At 42.0% G+C, this 21,952-nt stretch overlaps 1 protein-coding gene across 6 annotated transcripts in view; it reads left to right on the top strand.

Moving 5' to 3' along the window:
- Positions 1–2,521: 2,521 nt before the first annotated feature.
- The window catches only part of TMEM185A (transmembrane protein 185A), a 36,642-nt gene continuing 17,211 nt past the window's right edge, over positions 2,522–21,952 (top strand). For 2 of the 6 annotated variants that reach the window (XM_045050673.1, XM_045050672.1), the window contains exon 1: positions 2,522–2,674. In XM_045050673.1, coding sequence (XP_044906608.1) covers positions 2,637–2,674 — 38 coding nt within the window. In that variant the 5' untranslated portion in view covers positions 2,522–2,636. Of the gene's footprint in view, positions 2,675–4,037; positions 4,115–21,952 lie in introns of those variants that run through there. The other 4 variants (XM_023248874.2, XM_045050676.1, XM_045050675.1 and 1 more) reach the window with 4 other exon arrangements.

The following is a 21,952-nucleotide window of genomic DNA, read 5'->3' as shown; positions in this document are numbered from 1 at the left end:
ATGCTCTCTCCATTCTGCTACAGCCCAGGGGAGGAGCCAAGTGGTGTGAGAGCTGGGCCACAGCCATTTCTGTCCCCTAACCCAGGCCTTCCATGACCAAAGTGTCTGAATATACCAGGATTCTCTCTTTCACAGCCCTGCTCTTCAGAAGCCTGCCCTTCACCCCATCAGATTGGAGCCAATGTGAACGTTGAATTGGACAAGCCACCAACTTATCGGAACGGTGGTGCGCATCCAGCCATGGTCCAGATATACACTGATGCTTCTGGGACACTGTGACATTTATCCACTCCAAAGCCACATGGACGTGCTTTCTGGCTTTTTCAATCCTGAGCCATTTCATGCCTCTGTATAGGGAAGGTTGAGAGTCTGTACTAAGATGGCCCTGAAATCTGGTTGCAAGTCAAAGTTTGCTAGGGGAGATGATGAGGGTGTGCATTTATATTTCCATGAGAGCACCAGTAGAGTACAGGGCTGGACTCCAGTGAAGCTGAGGAAGTCCAGATACGTCCACTTTGTGAAGATTGGTGATGTGAGGCTTTGGGATAGTCTGATTCTTCCCTTATGTTCCCACGGACAGGCTTCTAAGCTCCCCTCGGCAATTTGGCTTGTCAGAGCAAAAGATTGCATTGACAATTGGTTTGTGTATTAGCGTTCTGTTCCTCGGGCTGGATAGCCCTCACAACCTAGTCCAGTCTGGGGGACTGTGAGCCTGAAGAGCAGTGGTTCAACTCTGGGACTCCCTGGGACCTCACCAAAGTAGTACCTGCCCCCAAAGCTCTGGACTTGGAGCAGCCTGCCTGGTCTCTGTCTGTGAAGGTTTTGAAAGGGCAACAGTATCTGTTGTTCAAGTGTCTTAACTGACAATCCCAGTCTTAATGCCCGTTTGTGGGGAGGTCACCAGTAATTAAGATGGTGCTAGCCAATCTGCCCACTGGCAAGTACCTCTGTTTTCCACTGTGGGCTGCAGTTTTGGCAGGACCCCAAGTTGCCTCTTTGCTCCTACACGTCTACTAAATGGGTAGCTCAGGGCACATTATATAAGCTTCTCTATGCTTCAGTGTTCTCTTCTGTATTTAAGTATTCATTGAGAACCTCCTCAGGGTTGGACACTGGACTCTATCCAGAGGATGGACAAGGGAGCTGGACCAAAAACTCTGGGACAGAGTTCTGGCGCTTCAGCAGCTGACAAACCTGATTCAGGTTACTCATCCTTAAAACCAACCTGCTCATATAATAATATCCATTCTCCAGCGGGTTTGGGAAGCCTAATTACCACTTGTGAAATGTTTTCTGTTTCTCATAAGAAAGGTGATACATCATAGCAAGGTATGACTATCATAATAATCGTGAACTTCTCAAGCTGCCCCAGGGCTAACCCATATAAAACTGCCATTCATGAAACCTTGCTAGTGTGACAAAGTACAACTATTATCCCTAATGATACTAATGTGCAAGGTATTTCTGTGCTCATGGAAAAGTCTTAAATCAGCCGGAAGTGAAGAAGGTAGACTGGGGCACCTGCTGTGAACTTGTCCAGCTCTCCAACTCCAAAAGTAAATAGACTCTTTGAGGAGGCAGGCATCCAGAAGGAGCCAGAGAGCAACACCAACTGAGCACCTGGTGTGAACCAAGCACAGTGTTATGCACACTATCTCATCTGAGTTTAGGGAGTCAGTTTTATCATCTACATTTTGCAGAGGAGAAAAAATGAGGCACAAAGATGTTGACTTGCCCAAGGAAGATGAACCTGGTAGTTATGAATAGATGGCCTGGAGTGAAGGGAGAGGCCGGGTGTGAAGTGACCCCAAAGTCTAGGCTAGGGCCGAGTCTCTGGACTATGTTGGCAAATGGGAGGATGACTACCAGATTTCCAGTTTGGCGTGCCCCCATGAATAGGTCTGCTGCCAATGGAGAGAGAGGGCAACCCAGGAGGGGAAGGCAGTTGGGAGGAAAGATGACAGGTAGTCCAAATTTGGGACCGGCAGCCCACGTGTCCATATGCCAGCCTGGGCCTTGGGAGGGAAGTTGAGACGCAGACTGGGGAGATCTAACAGGTGAAGCCTGGGCTGAGATCGCCAAAATGCAACGTGTCACCCGTGCTCACTACCCACCCCACCCTCCGAGGCTCAGGGGAAATCTCCAGAAGGCAGCAACGGGCCAAGGTGACAGGTGTCTGCGAAGACCTCCCCCGCGGGACTCCTGGGGGGGGGGGGCGCGCTCCTTTTCCGCAGGCCTGCACCAGGTAGGTTTCTCTGCTAGGCTCTCCGCCGCCGCCCTCAGGCTCCCCGACTCTCCCAGCCTCCACGCCCCCAGCCGTCTCCTGGGGCCGTCGCGGGAGCACCCAGGGCCGCGGCCAGCCGGGAGAGCGACGTCGCACGCGGCAAGCTGCGCTTCCCCGGCCGACGGGGCGGGGCTCGGGCGCATGCGCCGCCGTCGTACGGAAGCCCGGAAGGAGGGGCGGGGGTCGGCGGTTCAGGTTTCTGCGGGCGGCGGGCGGCGGCGGCGGGCGGCGGCGGCGGCGGCGGCGGGCGGGGACGCGGCTCGCGGCGGCACCATGAACCCGCTGTAACGCACAGGCTGCGCGGCGCGGGGGGAGGGGGGAGGAGGAGGCCGCCGCGGCGAAGTTCTCCGCCATGAACCTGAGGGGCCTCTTCCAGGACTTCAACCCGAGGTGAGGCTCCGCCGGGGAGGCGCGGCGGGCGTGAGGCTGCGGCGGGCGGCAGGGCAGCTCCCTGCGAGCGGCTCTCTGGGCAGCGCTTCCCGCTCCCGCGCCCGGTGCCTCGAGCCCCGGGCCCCGGCTCCGCGGGACCCGCGTTCCTCTCGGCCGGCCCACCCTCGCTGCTGGCCCAACGCCCCCTCTCGTCCCCTCTTCTCGCGCCCCGCTGCCTGGCCTCCGTTCCCCGCGCCAGGGCCATTTCGCTTGACCCGACACCCCTAACCACCCCCTCACCACCACCCAGCTGTTTCCTCCAGTTCCTCTGAGCCCTTGAGGTTTTCCTTGGATATATGCCCATCCCTCGCTTGTTTGCTGCTTTGTCGAGTGATATCTGAAACGACGTTGAATCCTCGGAGTCGGTGTCAGGGTATGGCAATACCTTACATAATGCCTCTGGGGGTGAACCTGACGATTTTCCATATGTGGTTTCTCATCGGTCTTCACTGTAAGTTTATTTGCAGGAAGTAGATATTACCGTTCTGCTTCCTAGCTGGGGAATATCCTCTGGACAGTGTGGAGAGAACACTAACTAAGGAATCAAGTGCCTGTCCTTGCACTTGCCCAAGTGTTCTGTAACTCTGTCCATCACCACCCCGCGCCCCCCCCCCCCCGGGCCTTGAGCTCCCTGAAGCAGAGACCCATCTCCTGCTCTTCTCACTATCCCCAGCACCTACCACCGCATCTGAAATTTAGCAGGCCCTTATAAAATGTTTGTGGAACTAAAGTGAGCCAAAAGACCTGGATTGAGGACCAGGCCTCATGTAACTGGGTTACATATTCCCTGCTCATCTGACAACGAGTTGACCTAATTGATCTTTTAAGTCCACTAGTCTGTGAAGGGAGTACCTGTTTCCCTTATTTGCTGGTGGGAAGCCATGCCCTCAATCAACCTTTTGTATTCTAGGTCCCTCAGATGCTGGAAGGTCCCAACTTAGGGATGGAGAAGGGGCATGTAAATATATGATTGACAACACTTTTCAGTATTGTATGGAGGGAGCCCAGTGGAGGCCACTGCCTGGGCTGCTTGTGGGAGATGAAGCGAAGTCTTGGGAGAGAGAGACTGAGAGAGTGTTGGGAGCACAGTCTCCCTAGGGACAGTGACACTTTAAGCTACGAGCCATCGTGACTTCCTAGGTACTCTTATTCTTTGGGCACTACCAGAGTTCATATTCTAGTCTGGAGTGCCAATGTTCCAATCACAGTGCAGTCATTATCATTGTTGGCCTTGGAGGCAGTCTGCGTAGAGGAGCTTGTTGAGTAGGTAAGGGAGAAGTGACTGCGGTGCCTTCCACTGCCTCTCCTAGGGGTTAGGATTGGTCCACAGCCTAGCAGCGTTGGTCCTGGAGTTGGACAGGCTTTGTGTGTCTACCTTGTTTGGCAAGAGTGATAAGAAAGGTAAGTAAAACCTGACTTGTTTTGTAGCCTTGGGCCACTCACTTATCTTTCTGTTTTATCTGTAGATTTGAGTATAATCTCAGCAGGATGGGAGGCTAAATTAATGATTGATTGCAAAGTGCTTTACAAATAGAAAGTTCCAGGACTATTTTGCAGGGTGACAGATAATTCAGAACCCAAGAACTGCCTCGAGTGTTCTAACTGGTGAACAGAGTTGCCAAAGCACAGCAGTGCTGTGCACATAAGAACCTTAACCATTTTTTTCCTGTAGCTTCTTCCCTTCCCCTCCCCTCCAGCAAAAATTGTGATATGAAAATCACAATGAAATATTAGGTATCTAAATAGATGTATAGTAATCGTCAACATATTTATCAACATTCTATTGGGATTGGGATCTATTTATCATTCTATTGGGATTGAAAGGCATCTCTAAGTTTAAAGACCTTTTATAAGGTGCCATTTTCCTGATGCAGTGTTGAGTCAGTGGGAGTGAGCAGTGTTACCTCACAGTAGTGATTGCTATTAGAGTGGCCAGGTAATATTGGCAAGTCCAATTTTTAGCTAGTGTTGTGTCATGTCCCGTGGGCACACCTAGTTTTGAACATTGTTCTTTAGTCTTGTTCCATGCTGGGGCGGGCCTTCTAGACAGCTGAAGCACAAGCCAAGGAGTGTAGACAGGAAGATACCTTGTGCCAGGGCCTCTAACCTTGGTGCTACTGCCTTTCTCCCTGCCTCTAATTCAGAGCCAGTTCAACATCTCCCTCCTACCCCAGGACCTTGGCACATACTGTTCTCTTTGCCAAGAATGTTTGCCTCTCTTCTCCTGACCTAGTTAACTCTTACTTATTCCTGAGGTTTCAGCTCACTTGTTACTTGCTGAGGAAAACTTTTCTGACTTCCCTAAGTCTGCTGATACCTGTTTATACAATTCCTGTAGCATGCTGAACTCTTCCATCAGAGCACTTACTTGTATCCTTATATTTGTGTGCTTATTTGATTAATGCCTGTCTCCCCTACTAAACTATAAGCTCCATGGGGCCAGGGCCATGACTCTGTTCATTATAGTATCCTGCATACCTGGAATAGTACCTGACTCAATAAATATTTGTGGAATGAATGAATGGATGGATGGATGAATGAATACAATACTCTCCAGAGCCCACAGGAGAAATCTGAAATGGCTTCTTCCAGTCACTGTTTTCCTGGTCGTCTTTGGCTTGGTTCTCTTTCTTATCTTCTTCCTTCCCTCAGAATGCAGCCATTCCATTGGAGAGACAGGGAAGATGGTGATGCTAAGGCAGAATATGGCTGTCTTTACTTTGTGGGTTATGTGTGTCACAAAAATAGTCCCTGTCATGGTTTTGTGGGTCCCAAGGCATGGGCCATGGCTCCAGATCTCCTTTCCAACCTTTTGATCTTGGTGAGTTTGAACCCACCACTATATTGCCAAGGCCCTGGGAAACTGCAGTAACAGAATGATTCACAAGTGTCAGCACCGGATACACAGGGCTGCCAGCTGACCCTCTGCCTATTTCCTTCTGACCCATAACTGGTTGCTCATGAACCTCTTTTTAGATACACAGGTTAAGACTTGCTGAAACACACACACACTGGACCCACCAAGTCCTTCCCTGAGTGCCTAAGGCTTCCTAACTTAGCAGTGAGGGAGCCTCATTCATTGAAGAGGCAGCTATTAGCAGTATACAGAATTGGAAGACTGATTCTGAGGTGCCTGTGGGAGGTGGGGATCTGGGAATAGTGGCATTGAGCCAACACCCCGCCCGCACCATGGAGCCTCGGGATTTTCTGCTAACTTGGACTTGCTGGAGTTGCTGGCTTGAAGAAAGCTCTTTGGCCCTGGTAGCCAGACAGTGTTGGAAGGCTGTGAGAGCTGTGCTAGGCCCTCTGAGTCATCTGTTGTAAGCACCTGGCCACGCAGTGAGTCCCGCAGGTAAGCCAGACCGGGGCGAAGGCTGAGGGATGCTGCTCTGGGGGTTCTGTCACGTGAGCATGGAGTACTAAGGAGGCCGGTAGCGTTTAGAAAGTTCCATATGCTGCAACTTCTAAAGCTATTCTGGGGTCTATGTAAGCTATCTTGTCTCTTTGAATTTAGGAAAAATGGATGTGATTTCTGGTAATTGTTAACCAAAGGCAGCTACCTGGTCTTTACCAATCATTTGTAAAAGATTTCTCTTTAAAGCATTCGTTGGTCAAACATCTCCTGAGTTCCTTCTGTGTGCCAAGAGATGTGCTATGTGCTCTAAGTACAAAAATAAATGAGATATAATTCTTCTCCATGCTCAAGCCTGGCAGGAGAAGCATAAATGGGAAGAGAAATTAAAATTCAAGACAAGAAGAGGCATTCCAGAGACAGGAACCAAACGCTGTGGGAGCACAAGGGGCAGAGCCATCATTCTGTCAGAGTGGGCAGGGATGGTTCCACAGCTCAATCTTGAAGGATGTAATTGTAGGCTTTTGTCAGACCAGAGGTCAGGAAAGGCAAATTAGGAGGGACAGAGGATGCAAAGGCATAGGGTTCATGAGAGGACCTGGTATGCTCAGACAGTGGTGAAAGGTCAGTGTGGTAGGAGCGCTGCAGGTGGCACATGTCATAGGATTGAAAACTACTACATGTAGTGTTATTAATTATTGCAAATAGTTTTATGTATTACTGTTTTTTTTTTAAAGCAGGCTTCAGATGCATTGGTAGTGAGTGTATGCTGGTACTGTTAATGAACTACTCACCACCCAAATGTTGGTTTATCTTTCGTTCTGTCATCTCAAGCCACCTAGAGTAAGAAAAACCTCTTGATTATACTGAGGTTATTATTAATAATATGTGTGACTTATGGGGCCCCTACCATATGTTAGGCACAATGGGGATCATTATCTCCCATCTGTGCAACAACCAGCAAGTTAGATTATAAGCATTGCTTTGCAGAGTCTTAGAGAGCTTGTGACTTCCCTAAAGTTGCACAGGCGGCAGGGGGCCAAGTCAGGATTCTAATGTGAGTCAGTCTCCTTCTGAAGCCTGTGCTCTTTCCTGCATGCCATGCCACCTCTCTAATTTAGTGACAGTCCACCATACCACAATGGGTCCAACATCCTAAGGAGCCTTCTATTTATGAGTTGTGATTATTTTTTTTAATATATGAAATTTATTGTCAAATTGGTTTCCATACAACACCCAGTGCTCATCCCAAAAGATGCCCTCTTCAATACCCATCACCCACCCTCCCCTCACTCCCACCCCCATCAGCCCTCAGTTTGTTCTCAGTTTTTAAGTCTCTTATGCTTTCGCTCTCTCCCACTCTAACCTTATGAGTTGTGATTAAACAAAGTAAACCTTCTATCTGAGCTTACACATCCAAATGAGTGTTCTGCCTCCAAGAAGTTGCTTAGGAAAGAGAAATACACACACACACACGCACACACACACACATCTATTCCACTGCTCATACACCTTGTTACTCATCTGAAATTTCCTTTGGAGTCAGATTACAAATCATATAAGGAACTGCATCTCATTGCTTTATAATCACGTATCATTTTTGAACCAAAAATAGTGCCACCTAGTTTGATCATACATCTTGTTCACTAAACTTGGCTTTGACTGACTTTTGCCCATTTCCAAAAATCGAATTCACTTTCAGTGAAGAGTTGGCACCATTGAGGATATTCAGAAGAACAGACTGCAGGCTCTCAAGGCGATTCTAGGAGGACAGCTCCAAAGGTGGTTTGAGCAATGAAGTGGAATTAGCCTTTTGCCTCCCAGGGGGACTATTTAAAGGAGACAAGTCTCATTTGAATGCATAATTTCTGGTTTTAAAAATATCATTCCCATTACTTGATAATTACATACATATTTTTCTTGGCTGTGAGCTCTTTGAAGTCCAGGATGTTGAGGCATTCAGTAAATGTGCTGAATGAGCGGATGTTGAGTACAAATGGACATGTACCATTGGAGACTCTGCTGTAGGTGAGAGACAGTAGGTTGGAGGAGTTTTTGATGATTTCTTAGGACTCTAGGAGTTAAGCTTCCCAGTATTGAGCTTGGGGTTTCTAATTGCCTTGCCTGATCACAGGTTGTACCCGAACTAGAATTTAAGATGAAAGCGTTGAATTGAACTCAAGATAGGTTCTTTGTAACTAATGATTCATACTTTGTCAGCTATGGTCTAATAGTGAGAAAAAGGATTGCTAAGTGAGATTGTTACAACTTTTCTCTTTTATAATAGTAGTAGCAGCAAAAGTAGATAAAATTGATTGTTTACACAGGGCTTTCACATCCCCTAATCTTAGTGAATTAATATGTGAGCAACCCCAGGAAGAGACAGGCTTAGGGAAAGAGTAACCCTCGGCAATTGCACAGCTGATAAACTTCCAGCCTTGCCCCCTTCTAGACCTCCTTAAGAGTGATTTGTTTTTATTGGGCTTTTTTGCTTTCTTACATCTACTGGCTAGCTGATCTTAAACACTTTTCATCTTAATAAAGCCAGTTAAAATCACCACTAAAAGAATTTAAATTTTGTTGGTAAGGTTCTGCTCAATGTCAGAAATACAGTCCCTTAACAGTTTGGGAGAGTGTCAGTTAGCATTTTGTCAGTTGGAGCCATTCTCTGAAGTTGTAGACAAGAGGCACCTACAGGGATGTGTCACGCAGAGCGTGTGTGTGTGTGTGCATGTGCACACGTGTGTTTGCATGTGCACCTGCTGCATTTAACTGGAGAAGACCGATAGGTCTAACACAAGTCCAGTTGCATTCTTTTGATTTGCAGATAACAGATGTTAGAACTTTTACACCCATAGTTGTCTCTTTACTAGGTGTGTTCTCTCCTCCCTCCTCCCTCCCCGTCCTTTTCCCTTGTCCCTCAAAGTGGAGAGAGGGAATTTGAGCCTCTGGCAGAAAGCTCCATATACATTTCAGAGAGGACACTAGCTTTGTAGTTAGACCTATGTAACACTACTCAATGATCATGTACTAGCGTTACAGATTCATAGAGTGGAATACACCCATTTTAAACATGTAATTGCAAAAGTGAAATTTAGGAAGTAGTGGTTGATGCCACAATATCCAGTGGAACCTCCATTTGCTGGTTTGTGGAGAATTAAGCAAAGTCTATTTTTATACTTGGACTCTAGTCTAAATGTTTCTTGAAAAGTGATTCAAAGTAGTTTAGGCTTTGATTGTGACTTTTTTTGAATGTTTATTTATTTTGAGAGAGAGAGAATCCCATACACAGAGCCTGACACGGAGCTCGATCCCATGACTGTGAGATCACGGCCTGAGCCAAAATTAAGAGTCTGACGCTTAACCTACTCAGCCACCCAGGCGTGCCAACTTTTTTTTTTTTAATAAATTTTCTTGTCACTATGTTATTGCTGCATCATATTCTCTTATTGCCAGTCAGGTTGAAGATTTCCTATTTGATATGCAGTCATCTTTTTTACTTGGTTCTCAAATGTATTGGTATAGTTGACATACTGTTCCTTCTTCCCCCAGTTACAAATGTGTGTACCAATTACATCTTCTAAAATTTCTGAGTGCATTAACTTATTCAGTCAACTTTGTAGTTGTTCATTTTTTTTCAAAGAACTAGCTGTTGGTGTTACTTATCGATTAATTCCACTTTGGTATCTATATTACTACTTTTAGTTTTATTATTTCCATATTTTGGTTCCCTTGGGGTTTTTTCACCCCTAAATTTCTTAGGTACAAACTTAGTTCACTAGTGTACAAACTTAGTTCACTAGTTTTCGCTTTGCCTCTTTTTTCTTTCTTTTCTTTTTTGATTTTAGTTCCACTTTTGGAGTGGATACATTTTCTCCAAGTTTTGCTTTGGCAACAGCCCGGGTGTTTTGATGTTTCAGTTGTGCTTTAGCAGGATTTTGAATATTCTCCAATAGTGTTCTGTTTCATCCTGGATTTAGTCATTATTTAAAGAAGGAAACTAACAAGTTACTTGCTTGGTGCCAAGCCCTGCAATAGGTGCTTTCTGATAAGTTATTTAATTCTGATCTCAGCACTGCCTGGTAGAGGTAGTATTATCTGCATTTTGCTATGAAGAAGCAAAGGTTCAAATAGAGTTGCACAAATAATCTCTTCAGCTCTGCTGTTCTGCTTAACAAGTGAGCATTGAAAAAGATCCATATGGTTAGGCAATGTTCAGTCCATTGTTGTCAGTTTATTATGAATTGTGTAGAATTTCTGCCTCCAGTCTCTGCCAATTGCAATCTACCTTACACATTTTTCTATGCCTTCTATACCTTTCTTTTGCTCAGAAAATCTCCAGTGGCTCCCCATTGCCTATTAATAAATTCCAAGGACTTTACCTTATTATTCGAATCCCACTACCTTCTAACCCCAGCTTACTTTTCCCTGATTTCCTCTGGTGCCTTTTCTCCTGTCTCCCTACCCCACCCCCAAAGACTTACAGAATTTATTCTGGGTGTTCAGTCTCCTGGGATACAAAAAACTGTTTCATACTTTAAAGAATCTTATCCCTTTGTCTGGAATTCCCTGTCCCCACCCTGTTGCCTAACTCCTACCTCCCTTCCCAACTCTCCCAGGGAAACCAATGTTCCATGTACCAGTTTACAATGAAAAGTAGTTACTTGTTGTAGATCACCTCCCTCTGTTCCCATTAGTCTTTTTTAAAGAATTTTTTTTAATGCTTATTATTTTTGAGAGAGAGAGGGAGACAGAGAGCAAGCACGGAAGGGGCAGAGAGACAGGGAGACACAAAATCAGAAGCAGGCTCTAAGCTCTGAGCTGTCAGCACAGAGCCTGATGCGGGGCTCGAACTCACAGACCGTGAGATCATGACCTGAGCTGTAGTCGGCTACCCAACTGACTGAGCCACCCAGGCGCCCCTGTTCCCATTAGTCTTGAACAACTTCAGAGCAGAGACTTCCTTTCTCATTTTTTTTCTTTTAAAAAATGTTTTATGTATTTTTGAGAGCATGCAAGCGGGGGAGGGGCAGAGAGAGGGGGCCAGAGGATCCGAAGCAGGCTCTGTGCTGACAGTAGTGAGCCTGATGTGGGGCTCGAACTCACAAACCCTGAGATCATGACTGAGCCAGAGTTGGACACTTAACCAACTGGGCCACCCAGGTACCCCCACTTTCTCATTTTTATACATTCCATACATTGTAGGCACTCAAACAGTTAAATTTTAAATTAGATTCATGGTTTTTGTGTGTCAGTGCCCTGTGATCTTTTTTCTCCCCCTCTGGAAAAATCTGGATGTATGTAAAGAAAGCATTATTTTTGTCCTGCTACTTGATTCTCTGTATAGAACCGTGCTATTTTTATCTACTCTTGTGTTCATTTCCATAGTTTCTAGTTTCCTTAGGAATTTTATCTACTTTATCTGTGATGATTTAACAGTAGCGTGTAGAAGCTGACAGTGAAAATATCTCTGTATATTCTTAAAAGAAAAATTGTCACGTTATTGCCATATTCTATGGCCATGTTGCTAAGTTTTCATTGTGCTTTCATTGTTAGTCATTTTAGTATTTTAATGCTTTATCTTTAAAATCCACCAAATTACTGTACTAGTAAACTGCTTCTCTTGTCCCCACCCAGACATGATAAACCTTTGTTATCTCCTTTCCTGTAGTTGGTTTGACTTTTGATACTGGTTGCAAATGTGACTCTTGAATGCAACAGATTGAGGTTTTATTTTTTAATCCACTAAATGAACTTTCTTATTGTAGGTCTGTGGTAGGCAGAATAATGATCCCCCCAAATATGCCCACATCCTAATTCTAGGAACCTGGAAATATATTCCATTATATGGCAAAGAGGAATTAATGTTACAGATGGAATTAAGGTTGCCAATCAGCTGACCTGACAATAAGGAGATTATTCTGAATTCTCTGCCTAGGCCCATTATTACAGGTCTTAAATGTGGAAGAGAGAGGCAGAAGAGGAGGTCAGAGTGAGTCAATGTAAGGAGGACTGGGCTCTCTACTGCTGGCTTTGAAACTGGAGCAAGGGGCCATGAGCCAAGGGGCTGCACAACAGCCTCTAGAAGCTTGTAAGGCAGAGCAACAGTCTCTCCTGGAGCCTCCAGTAAGATCACAGCTCTGGTGGCACCTTGATTTTAGCCCAGTGAGAACCACTTCAGACTTCTGATGTCTGGAACAGTAAAGATAATAAATTTATGCATTTTAAGCCACTAGATTGGTGGTAACTTTGCATGACAACAATAGAAGAGTAATACAAGAACATTTCTTCCTACTTATATTTTTTCAACCCCAGTATTTGAATTAGGAATTATATTTTTGTATTATTATTTGTCCTCTTGTAAGTTTCTTGCTTCTATTTTTCATTTTTCATGTAAGAGACCTAGAACTCTTAATTTCCTTTTAAATTACATCAAAAATTATAAAATAATCACTTTCCCAACATTTTAAACATTTTGGTACTTCTGTTTCCATTATTTCTACTCTTTAATTAAATAAAAAAATCCTCTCCTTTAGAGCAGATCATGAATTTAGCTTAGAGGGTTTACTCTCCCACCACCTCATTTATTTTTTGTTTATATTTTGAAACTCTAGAAAAATTTTACCTCTACATATTATTTAATTTACCTGTGAATCCTCTGTTTATCATTGTCCTCACATTTGCTGATGTTTGAATTCACTTTTTTTTTTTAAAAAATATTCTGTTTTCAAGTCCATTGTTTCTGGTAATGATAGGTATAGCCACAGGTTTGGGTTGACAAATTGGTTCTGGTTTTCTAGATTTTGCACTATCCCCCTGCGCGTTAGAGGGAAAAAGTTGCCTCTGCTGGTTCCTGTCTCTGTGGCGATGACTCCATTTCTTTGAGCTCATGAGTCCCCATCAAGCCCTTTCCTTCTCCAGAGTCTAGTGGTGAAGTCATTCTTGCCTTGGCATCTTTCAGTGGTAGCTCTCTTGTCTTTGTGACAGCTTGAAAAACATCCTTTGGTTTTGAGCATTGATCATAACTAACATGTATTTAGTGCAGTGGTTATCAAACCATTTTCCACAGACACCTTGGCGGGGGGGGGGTCCTTGAGAACCTTTTAGGGGTCTGTGAGGTCACAACTATTTTCATAACACTAAGATGTTCTTTGCCTCTCTCTGGGTTGACATTTGCACCGATGGTACAAAAGCAGTGGTGGGTAGACTGTTGGAACCTGAGCACAAATCAAGCTGGTGACACGAAACTGTATTAGTAGTTTTTGGAGTCTTCACTGCAGTACGCTTACAGTTCAAACAGCCAGCTTCACGTAAGGATGTCCTTAATAAAGCATACAAAAATACCAGTCTCACTAAATAGTGACCCTTGAGTACACGTCCATTTTAATATTCTGTGTGACAAAATAGGAAGAAGGCAGAAAGGCTGTCTGCTGTACAGTGCTTGACTCAAGGAACAGCACTTATGTGCATGGGCTGCAAGCTGCCTTTTTTCACGGAACACCATTTTTACCTGGAAGGACAGCTAACACACAAGACTACGGCTATTTGTATTAGGGCATTTGGCAGACATTTTTCTTGAAAATACAAGTGAACCTGTAACTTGGAAACAGCACTGATAACACAATAAACACAAATCTAATTTAAAATGTAAAAAAACTGTTGGAGTGCCTTCAGCGTTTTCAACAAGGAAAACAACTGATGATATTTTTGCAAATAGTAAAATTTGAGCTTTCAAGGGAAAGTCAGAATTTTTGAAAAGTTTTATCTATCCCCGTGAACTTGACAGCCTCCCAATACTTACATATTTCTTTTTTTTTTATTTTTTAACATTTACTTATTATTGAGAAACAGAGACAGAGCATGAGCATGGGAGGGGCAGAGAGGAGGGGAAACACAGAATCCAAAGCAGGCTCCAGGTTCTGAGCTATCAGCACAGAGCCCAACACAGGGCTCAGACTCACAAAGCGTGAGATCATGACTTGAGCCGAAGTCGGCTGCTTAACTGAGCCACCCAGGCGCCCCAACCAATACCGACATATTTCTGATGAAATGAGTTGTGACAATAACTACTGTGATCTTGCCTTGGTATAGTGAAGTGTGTCAACATTTGAAAGATCCTTATTACTTAGTGAACTACTATTTTTCAATCAGCCTACATGGTATCATGATTTTGTAGGGATAAAACATTCATCCAAAGTGCAAGAGAGACCAATGGATTTTAATGTACAGCCTACAAGAAGTTCACTGACAGGGTTTCAGATTCCACATCACAGTTAGCCTTCAGGAAACTACCACTGTTTGACTTTTGGCATCCTGTCAAATAATATCCACCATTATCTGAAAGAGCTGTTAAAATATTCCGTTCTTTTCTAACTACAGATCTCTGTGAGGCCAGATTTTCTTCATATGCTTGCGCCAAAACAGCATATTATAATAGAATGAATACAGATGTGGGTATGAAAATCTCGGTGTCCTTTATGATGCCAGACATTTAAAACATTTTCAAAACTGTACAAATTTTGAAAAATAGTGTTTTTTCATTAAAATTACGTTATGTATGTTAATATATGAGTTTATTGTAATTTTAAATGAATTAATAAATATTTCAAAAATAGCCATTTCAAAATCCGATACAGTAAATAACAATAGGTAAACGATAGAAACAAAGCTCATTGGGTTCCTCAGTAATTTTTCAGAATGTAAAGGAATCCTGATACAAAAGATTTTGAGAGGGGCACCTGGGTGGCTCGGTTGGTTAAGCAGCTGACTTTGGCTCAGGTCATGATCTCATGGTCCATGAGTTCAAGCCCTGCATTGCTCTATGCTGACAGCTCAGAGCCTGGAGCCTGCTTCGGATTCTGTGTTACCCCTCTCTCTTTCCCTGCCCGTCCCCCATTTGTCCTCTGTCTCTCTCTGTCTCTCAAAACTGAATAAATGTTAAAAAAATTTTTTAATTAAAAAAAAGATTTTGAGAGCCACGAATGTACTGCTTTACACAAAGCACTTTTCGGATTCATTATCTTGTATTCACAACCACCTTACTGATTTTATAGACAAGAATACTGTGACACAAAAAGGCTGTATACATATTCTAGTTAGCAACCTTTCGAAATCTGATAGTCTTCCCACTGTAGTTTACATTCTTAAAGGTCTGCTTCTGAGCCGAGTTTTATAGGTCCCAATCCTTACAGCCTCCCCCTTTTTTTCCAGTTGAAGTTTCTTATGTTGTTTTTCATAATGCAGGTGCAGTACATGTACCTTGAAAAAAGTCAGGAATCATAAACAAGAATGTAAAGACTATCCTTAATCCTCCCTGCTGGAGATCATTCTTAATTCTCAGTGTGTATCTATCCAGATGCTTTTGCAAGAATGTTGAATTATCAGTATAATGTCAGTAGTAAAAGGACTCTGGGGTCAAATAGCAAATAGATCTTAGTTTGAATCCAGCCCTGTGCATTGTGAGCTGCTTGGACAAGTTATTTAACATCTAAGCCTTCATTCCTCATCTGCAAAATGGGAGTAGTGAAAACTCCTCCTTTGCAGAGTTGCTGTGAGGCTTAAGTGAGACAATGCGTGAAAAGCAGCATAGTATTGACGTGTCATAAGCGTGCAGTAAATGTCAGCTATTGATGTTGCTGTGCATGCCCAGATAGATTGATAGATATACCGGCTTTATTGAAATATCTTTTACATGCAGTAAAATTTACCCTTTTTTAGTGCACAGTCCTGTGCATTTTAATCCATGTATTTGTGGATATGTGGATAACCCAAAGATACAGAACAGGTCCATCACTGCAAAAAATTCCCTCATGTCCCTTTATAGTCAGATTTCCCCGCCAACACAGCCACTGGCAACCACACTGATGTATTTCTGTGTCTATACTTTTGCCTTTTCCAGAACATCAACTAAATGGAGTCGTGCAGTATTTTGTGTTTTCAGTTTGAGTTGTTTTACTCAACAGAGTGCACTTGAGGCATGCATCCTTGCTTCGTTCCCTTTTACTGCTGATTAGTAAGTACTCCAGTGAACAGATATACGACAGTTGGTTTAACCATTCACCAGCTGATGGACATTTGGGTTGGTGCCAGTGGCTATTATAAATAAAGCTGCTTTGAGAATTCGAATACAAGTTTTTGTGTGTACATATGCTTTTCATTTTCTTGAGTAAATACCTAGGCATGGGATTGCAAGGCCATAGAGTGTGTACTTAACTTTATAAGAAACTGCTCAAGTGTTTTCTAAAGTGGCTGTGCTGTTTTGCATTCCCACCAGCAATATTTGAGGGTCTCAGTTGTTCTACATCCTTAGCAACAGTTGTCAAACTTGATCATCTTAATTTTAGCCATGGTGGGGAGTGTGTTGTTTTATCTTGTTGTATTGCATTGATATTGTATTTCTTTAGTGCCTGAAAATATTGAATATCTTTTCATGTGCTTATTTGCCTTTTGTATAACTTCTCTGATGGAGTGTCCTTATTATTATTTTTTTTAGGCCGATTTTAATCAGATTGTTTTCTCATTTTATAGTTGTAAAAGTTCTTTATATGTACTGGATTCAGGTACTTTGTCAGATACATGTTTTCAGAATGTGTTCTCCCAGTTTGTGGCTTGGGTTTTCATTTTTTTAATTGACTTAAATTTTTTTTATTGTTTATTTTAATTTTGAGAGAGACAGAGCATGCAGGGGAGGGGCAAAGAGAGAGGGAGACACAGAATCCAAAGCAGGCTCCAGGCTCTAGGCTGTCAGCACAGAGCCCGACACGGGGCTCAAACTCAAAGACCATGAGATCATGACCTGAGCCGAAGTTGGGCACTTAACTGTCTGAGCCACACAAGCACTGCTTTAATTGTCTCTTTTGGAGATTAAAAGTTTTTAATTTGGAATAAGTCCAGTTTTGTATTCCATCTAAGAAATCTTTTCCTAACTCTAGGTGACAAGTAGTTTTTCCTTCTGTGTTTTCTAGATGTTTTATAGTTTTGGCTATAACATGGAGGTCTGATCCATTTCACATAATGCTTGTATATGCTGTGAGGGTAAGAGTCTAGGTGCATTTTCTTCATCTTTCCAGTTGTTTCAGCACCATTTGTTGGAACACAGTCCTCACTCCATTGAATTGCCTTGGCAGCTTTGTCAAAAATTAACTGACCATATATGTATGAGTCTGTTTTTGTATTCTTTTCTGTTCTCTGTGTCTCTCCTGATGCTAATACCACATTGTCTTGATTATTGTAGTTTTACAATAAGCTTTAAAAGCATGTAGTATACGTTCTCCAACTTTATTCTTTCTCACCGTTGTTTTCCCCTTTATGAGTCCTTTCGTTTTCATATAACTTTTAGAATCAGTGTATCAGTTTCTACAGAGGGATTTTCATTGAAATTGTATTGAATCTGTAGAATAATTTGGTGAGCATGGTAGGCTAAATAATGATTGCCAAAGATAACCACTTTCCTAATCCATGGAACCTGTGAATATTACCTTCTAAGGCAAAAAGGTGAATATTAGCTTATGTCCCAAAAGATGTGACTCGGTTAAAGATCTTGAGATGGGGAGAGTATCCTGGATTATCTAGGTGGATCCTAAATGCAATCATGGGTTTCCATGAAAGCAATGTGATGTGAGCAGAGAAAAAGATTTGAAGACGCTGCACTGCTGGTTTTAATGATGGAGGAAGGGGACTAAGGAGTGAAAGGAATACAGTTATAGAAACGGGGAAAGGCAAGAAATGGATTCTCCCCTAGTCTCCAGAAGGAGCGGGCCCTGTGACACCTTAGTTTTAACCTAGCGAAACCCATTTTGGACCTCTGGCCTCCATCCACAACTATAAGAGAATAAATGTGTGTTGTTTTAAGCCACCGAGTTGGTGGTAATTTGCTATAGCAAACATAGGAAATTAATACACAGTGTGTGCAAACTTTAACAATATCAAATTTTCTAATCTATAAGCATGGGATCTCTCTCCATTTACTTAGATCGTTTTTTTTAAATAAAATTTATTGTCAAATTGGTTTCCATACAACACCCAGTGCTCATCCCAACAGGTGCCCTCCTCCCTGCCCATCACCTACTTTTCTCTCTCCCTCACCTCCCATCAACCCTCAGTTTGTTCTCAGTCCTTGAGTCTCTTGTGGTTTGCCTCCCTCCCTCTCTGTAACTTTTTTCCCCCCTTCCCCTCCCCCGTGGTCTTCTGTTAAGTTTCTCAAGATCCACATGTGAGTGAAAACATATGGTATCTTTAATTTTTCTTGGTAGTGTTTGGTAGGTTTCAGCGTACAAGTCTTGCACATATTTTGTTACATTTATTTCAGTATTTCATATTTTGATGATGTTTGTAAATGGCAGTTTTTTTCATGAACGTTTAATTTTAGAATAGTTTTAGATTTATAGGAAAGTTGTAAATGATAGGTTTAAAAAACATCTCAGGGTCCACTTTTTAATTGCTGGCAAACAGAAATGCAGTAATATTTTTTTGTACAAATTGCCTTGTATCCTGCAACCTTGATAAATTCACTTATTTGATTTGGAAGTGTTTTGTTTTATTTTGTTTTGTTTTTGGTAGATTAGCTAGGATTTTCAACATAGATAATCATGTTGTCTGCAAATATTAGATGTACTCCTTCCTTTCAACTCTTTACCCCTTTTATTTCTCTTTCTTGAATTATGGTTATGGCAAGGACCTCCAGTACAATGTTGAATAGATGTACTTGCCTTGTTTCTAATCTTAGGGGGAGTATTTAGTCTTGCAGCATTAAACATTATTTTCATAGATATCCTTCTCTTCCTAATTTATGTCAAATTCTTTTTCTGAAACTATTGAGATAATCATATGTTTTTTCTTTTTCATTCTATTAATGCAATGAATTACATTAATTGGTTTCAAATGTTAAGTCAAGCTTACAATCTTGACTAAACCACAATTAGTCATACTGTAATATCCTTTTTATATAGTGCTGGATTCAATTTGATAAATTTTTAAGGATTTTGCATCTATGTTCATCAAGGATATTGGTTTATAGTTTTCTTTTTTGGTCAGGTTTTGGTATCAGGGTAATGCTAGCCTCATAAAATAAATTTGGAGATATCCCCCTCCTATCTTTCTCTGTAAGAATTTGCAAAAAATTGGTACTATTTATTCTTTATGTATTTGATAGATTTTTTTTCAGAGCCTTACATTTTCTTTGTGAGAAGGATTTTTTTTCCAGTATATGAAGTTTATTGTCAAATTGGTTTCCATACAACACCCAGTGCTCATCCCAAAATGTGCCCTCCTCAAAACCCATTACCCACCCTCCCCTCCCTCCCACCCCCCATCAACCCTCAGTTTGTTCTCAGCTCTTAAGAGTCTCTTATGCTTTGGCTTTCTTCCACTCTAACCTCTTTTATTTTTTTTTCCTTCCCCTCCCCCATGGGTTTCTGTTAAGTTTTTCAGGATCCACATAAGAGTGAAACCATATGGTATCTGTCTTTCTCTGTATGGCTTATTTCACTTAGCATAACACTCTCCAGTTCCATCCATGTTGCTACAAAGGGCCATATTTCATTCTTATGTGAGAAGGATTTTAACTACAGTTTTAGTTTATTCAATAGATACAGACATGTGATATTTCATCTGGTGTGAACTTTGATAATGTCTCAAGAAATTTACTTGCATAAAGATGTTCATAATATCCCCTTCTAATCCCTGTAATGTTTGTAGGATTTGTGGTAATGTCCCTGCTTTCATTTCTGATATTGGTGATTTTGCCCACTATTTTTTTCTGATCACTCTGACTATAGGTTTACTCTTTTTCTTGATCTTTTCAAGGAACCAGGATTTAGTTTCATTGATTTTTCTGCACTTATATTTATCATTTCCTTCCTTCTGTTTACTTTTTAAAGTTTCCTTCTCTTCCTAGTTTCTTAAGGTGCACCTTAGAACGTTGACTTTATGTTTTTTCTAACGAAAGCATTTGATGCTATAAATTGCCCTTACGTACTGCTTTAGCCGTATCTCACAGATTTTCCACTTTTCATTTATTCTGGAATTTTCAAATTCTCCTTGTGGTTTTTTACTTTACTTATGGATTATTTAGAACCATGTTGTTTAATTTGCAAGCATTTTGAGAATTTTCAAGGTATCTTTCTGTTGTTGATTTTTGGTTTAATTTCATTGTGTATAGAGACTTTTTTTTTTAATTTTTTAAGTTCATTTATTTTGAGAGAGAGAGAGAGAGAGAGAGAGAAAGCAAGCAGGGGAAGGGCAGGGAGAGAGGGAGAGAGAGAATCCCAAGCAGGCTCCATGCTGTCAGCACAGAACCCGATTCAGGGCTCAAACTCATGAACCGTGAGATCATAACCTGAGCTGAAACCAAGTGTTGGACGCTTAACCAACCGAGTCACCCACCCAGGCGCCCCTAGAGATTTACTTTGTATGATTTTGATTCTTTTAAATTTCTTGAGTCTTGTTTTATGACCCAGATTTCAGCCTGTCTTGGTGAATATTCCATGTGCATTTGAAAGGAATTTCTGTTCTGCTGTTATGGGAGGAATGCTTTATCAGTATCAATTAGGTCATGTTTGTTAATAGCATTATTGCACTCTTGTGTAACCTTAGTAATTTCTATGTGTTCTATCAGTTGTTTAGAGAGAAATGCTAATTTCCAATAATAATTGTGGATTTTTCTATTTTTCCTTTATTTTCTGCATGCATTTTGAAGCATTATTAGGTACATAAATATTTACAGTTGTTAGATCCTCTGACAAATTGACCTCTTTATTGTTATTAACTGCCCCTATTTGTCGCTGGTAATATTCCTTGTTCAAAAATATACCTTGTCTTATATTGTGGTAGGCAAAGTGGCTCCCCAAAGATATCCAGGCCTTAAACCATGGAACCTGGGACTGTTATGTTACATGGTAAGGGAGACTTTTCAGAAGTATCTAAGGTGACAGTATTAGTTTCTGTTGTTTCCATGACAAATTGCCACAGGTTTAGTGTCTCAAAACCACACAGAACTCATTATCTTACATTTCTGTGGGTCAGAAGTACAGGTACAGCAGGGCTAAGTTGGATTTTCTGCTTAGAGTCTCACAAGGCCAAAATCAAGGTGTTGGCAGGGCCACATTCCTTTCTAGGGCTCTGGGGATTAATCTGCTTCCAGACTCATTTGGGTTGTTGTCAGAATTTAGTTCCTTGCAGTTGTAGGGCTGAAGACTTCAATGTTCTTTTTTTTTTTTTATGAATTCAACAGCACTTTACTTATTTTATTTTTATTTTATTTTATTTTTATCATGTTTTTTTAATATGAAATTTATTGTCAAATTGGTTTCCATACAACACCCAGTGCTCATCCCAACATCAATAGCCAAATTATGGAAAGAGCCTAAATGTCCATCAACTGATGAATGGATAAAGAAATTGTGGTTTATATACATAATGGAATACTACGTGGCAATGAGAAAGAATGAAATATGGCCTTTTGTAACAATGTGGATGGAACTGGAGAGGGTTATGCTAAGTGAAATAAGTCATACAGAGAGAGACATACCATATGTTTTCACTCTTATGTGGATCCTGAGAAACTTAACAGAAGACTCCAGTGTTCTTGCTGGCTGTCAGCAGGGGTCATTTTCAACTTCTAGCATCTGCCTGCATTCCTTGGCTCATGGCTCCCTTCCTCCATCTTCAAAGCCAGCAAAGACAGGTCGAGTCCTTCTCATGTTTAGAATCATTCTGACTTCCCCTTCGGCCTCATCTCTCCTCTTCTGCTGTCTCTCTCTGAATCACTCTTATGCCTCCTTTTCTGCTTTTAAGGATTCATATAATCACATTGGGCTCACCTGGATAATCCCCAATATTTTAAGGTCACCTGATTAATAATTCCATCTACAAAGTCCTTTCATGGCAGT

Source organism: Felis catus, chromosome X (genome assembly GCF_018350175.1).
Source record: "Felis catus isolate Fca126 chromosome X, F.catus_Fca126_mat1.0, whole genome shotgun sequence".
NCBI lineage: Eukaryota > Metazoa > Chordata > Mammalia > Carnivora > Felidae > Felis > Felis catus.
The sequence above is the reverse complement of the archived record's forward strand: the minus strand, read 5'-3'. Positions and strand labels throughout refer to the sequence as shown.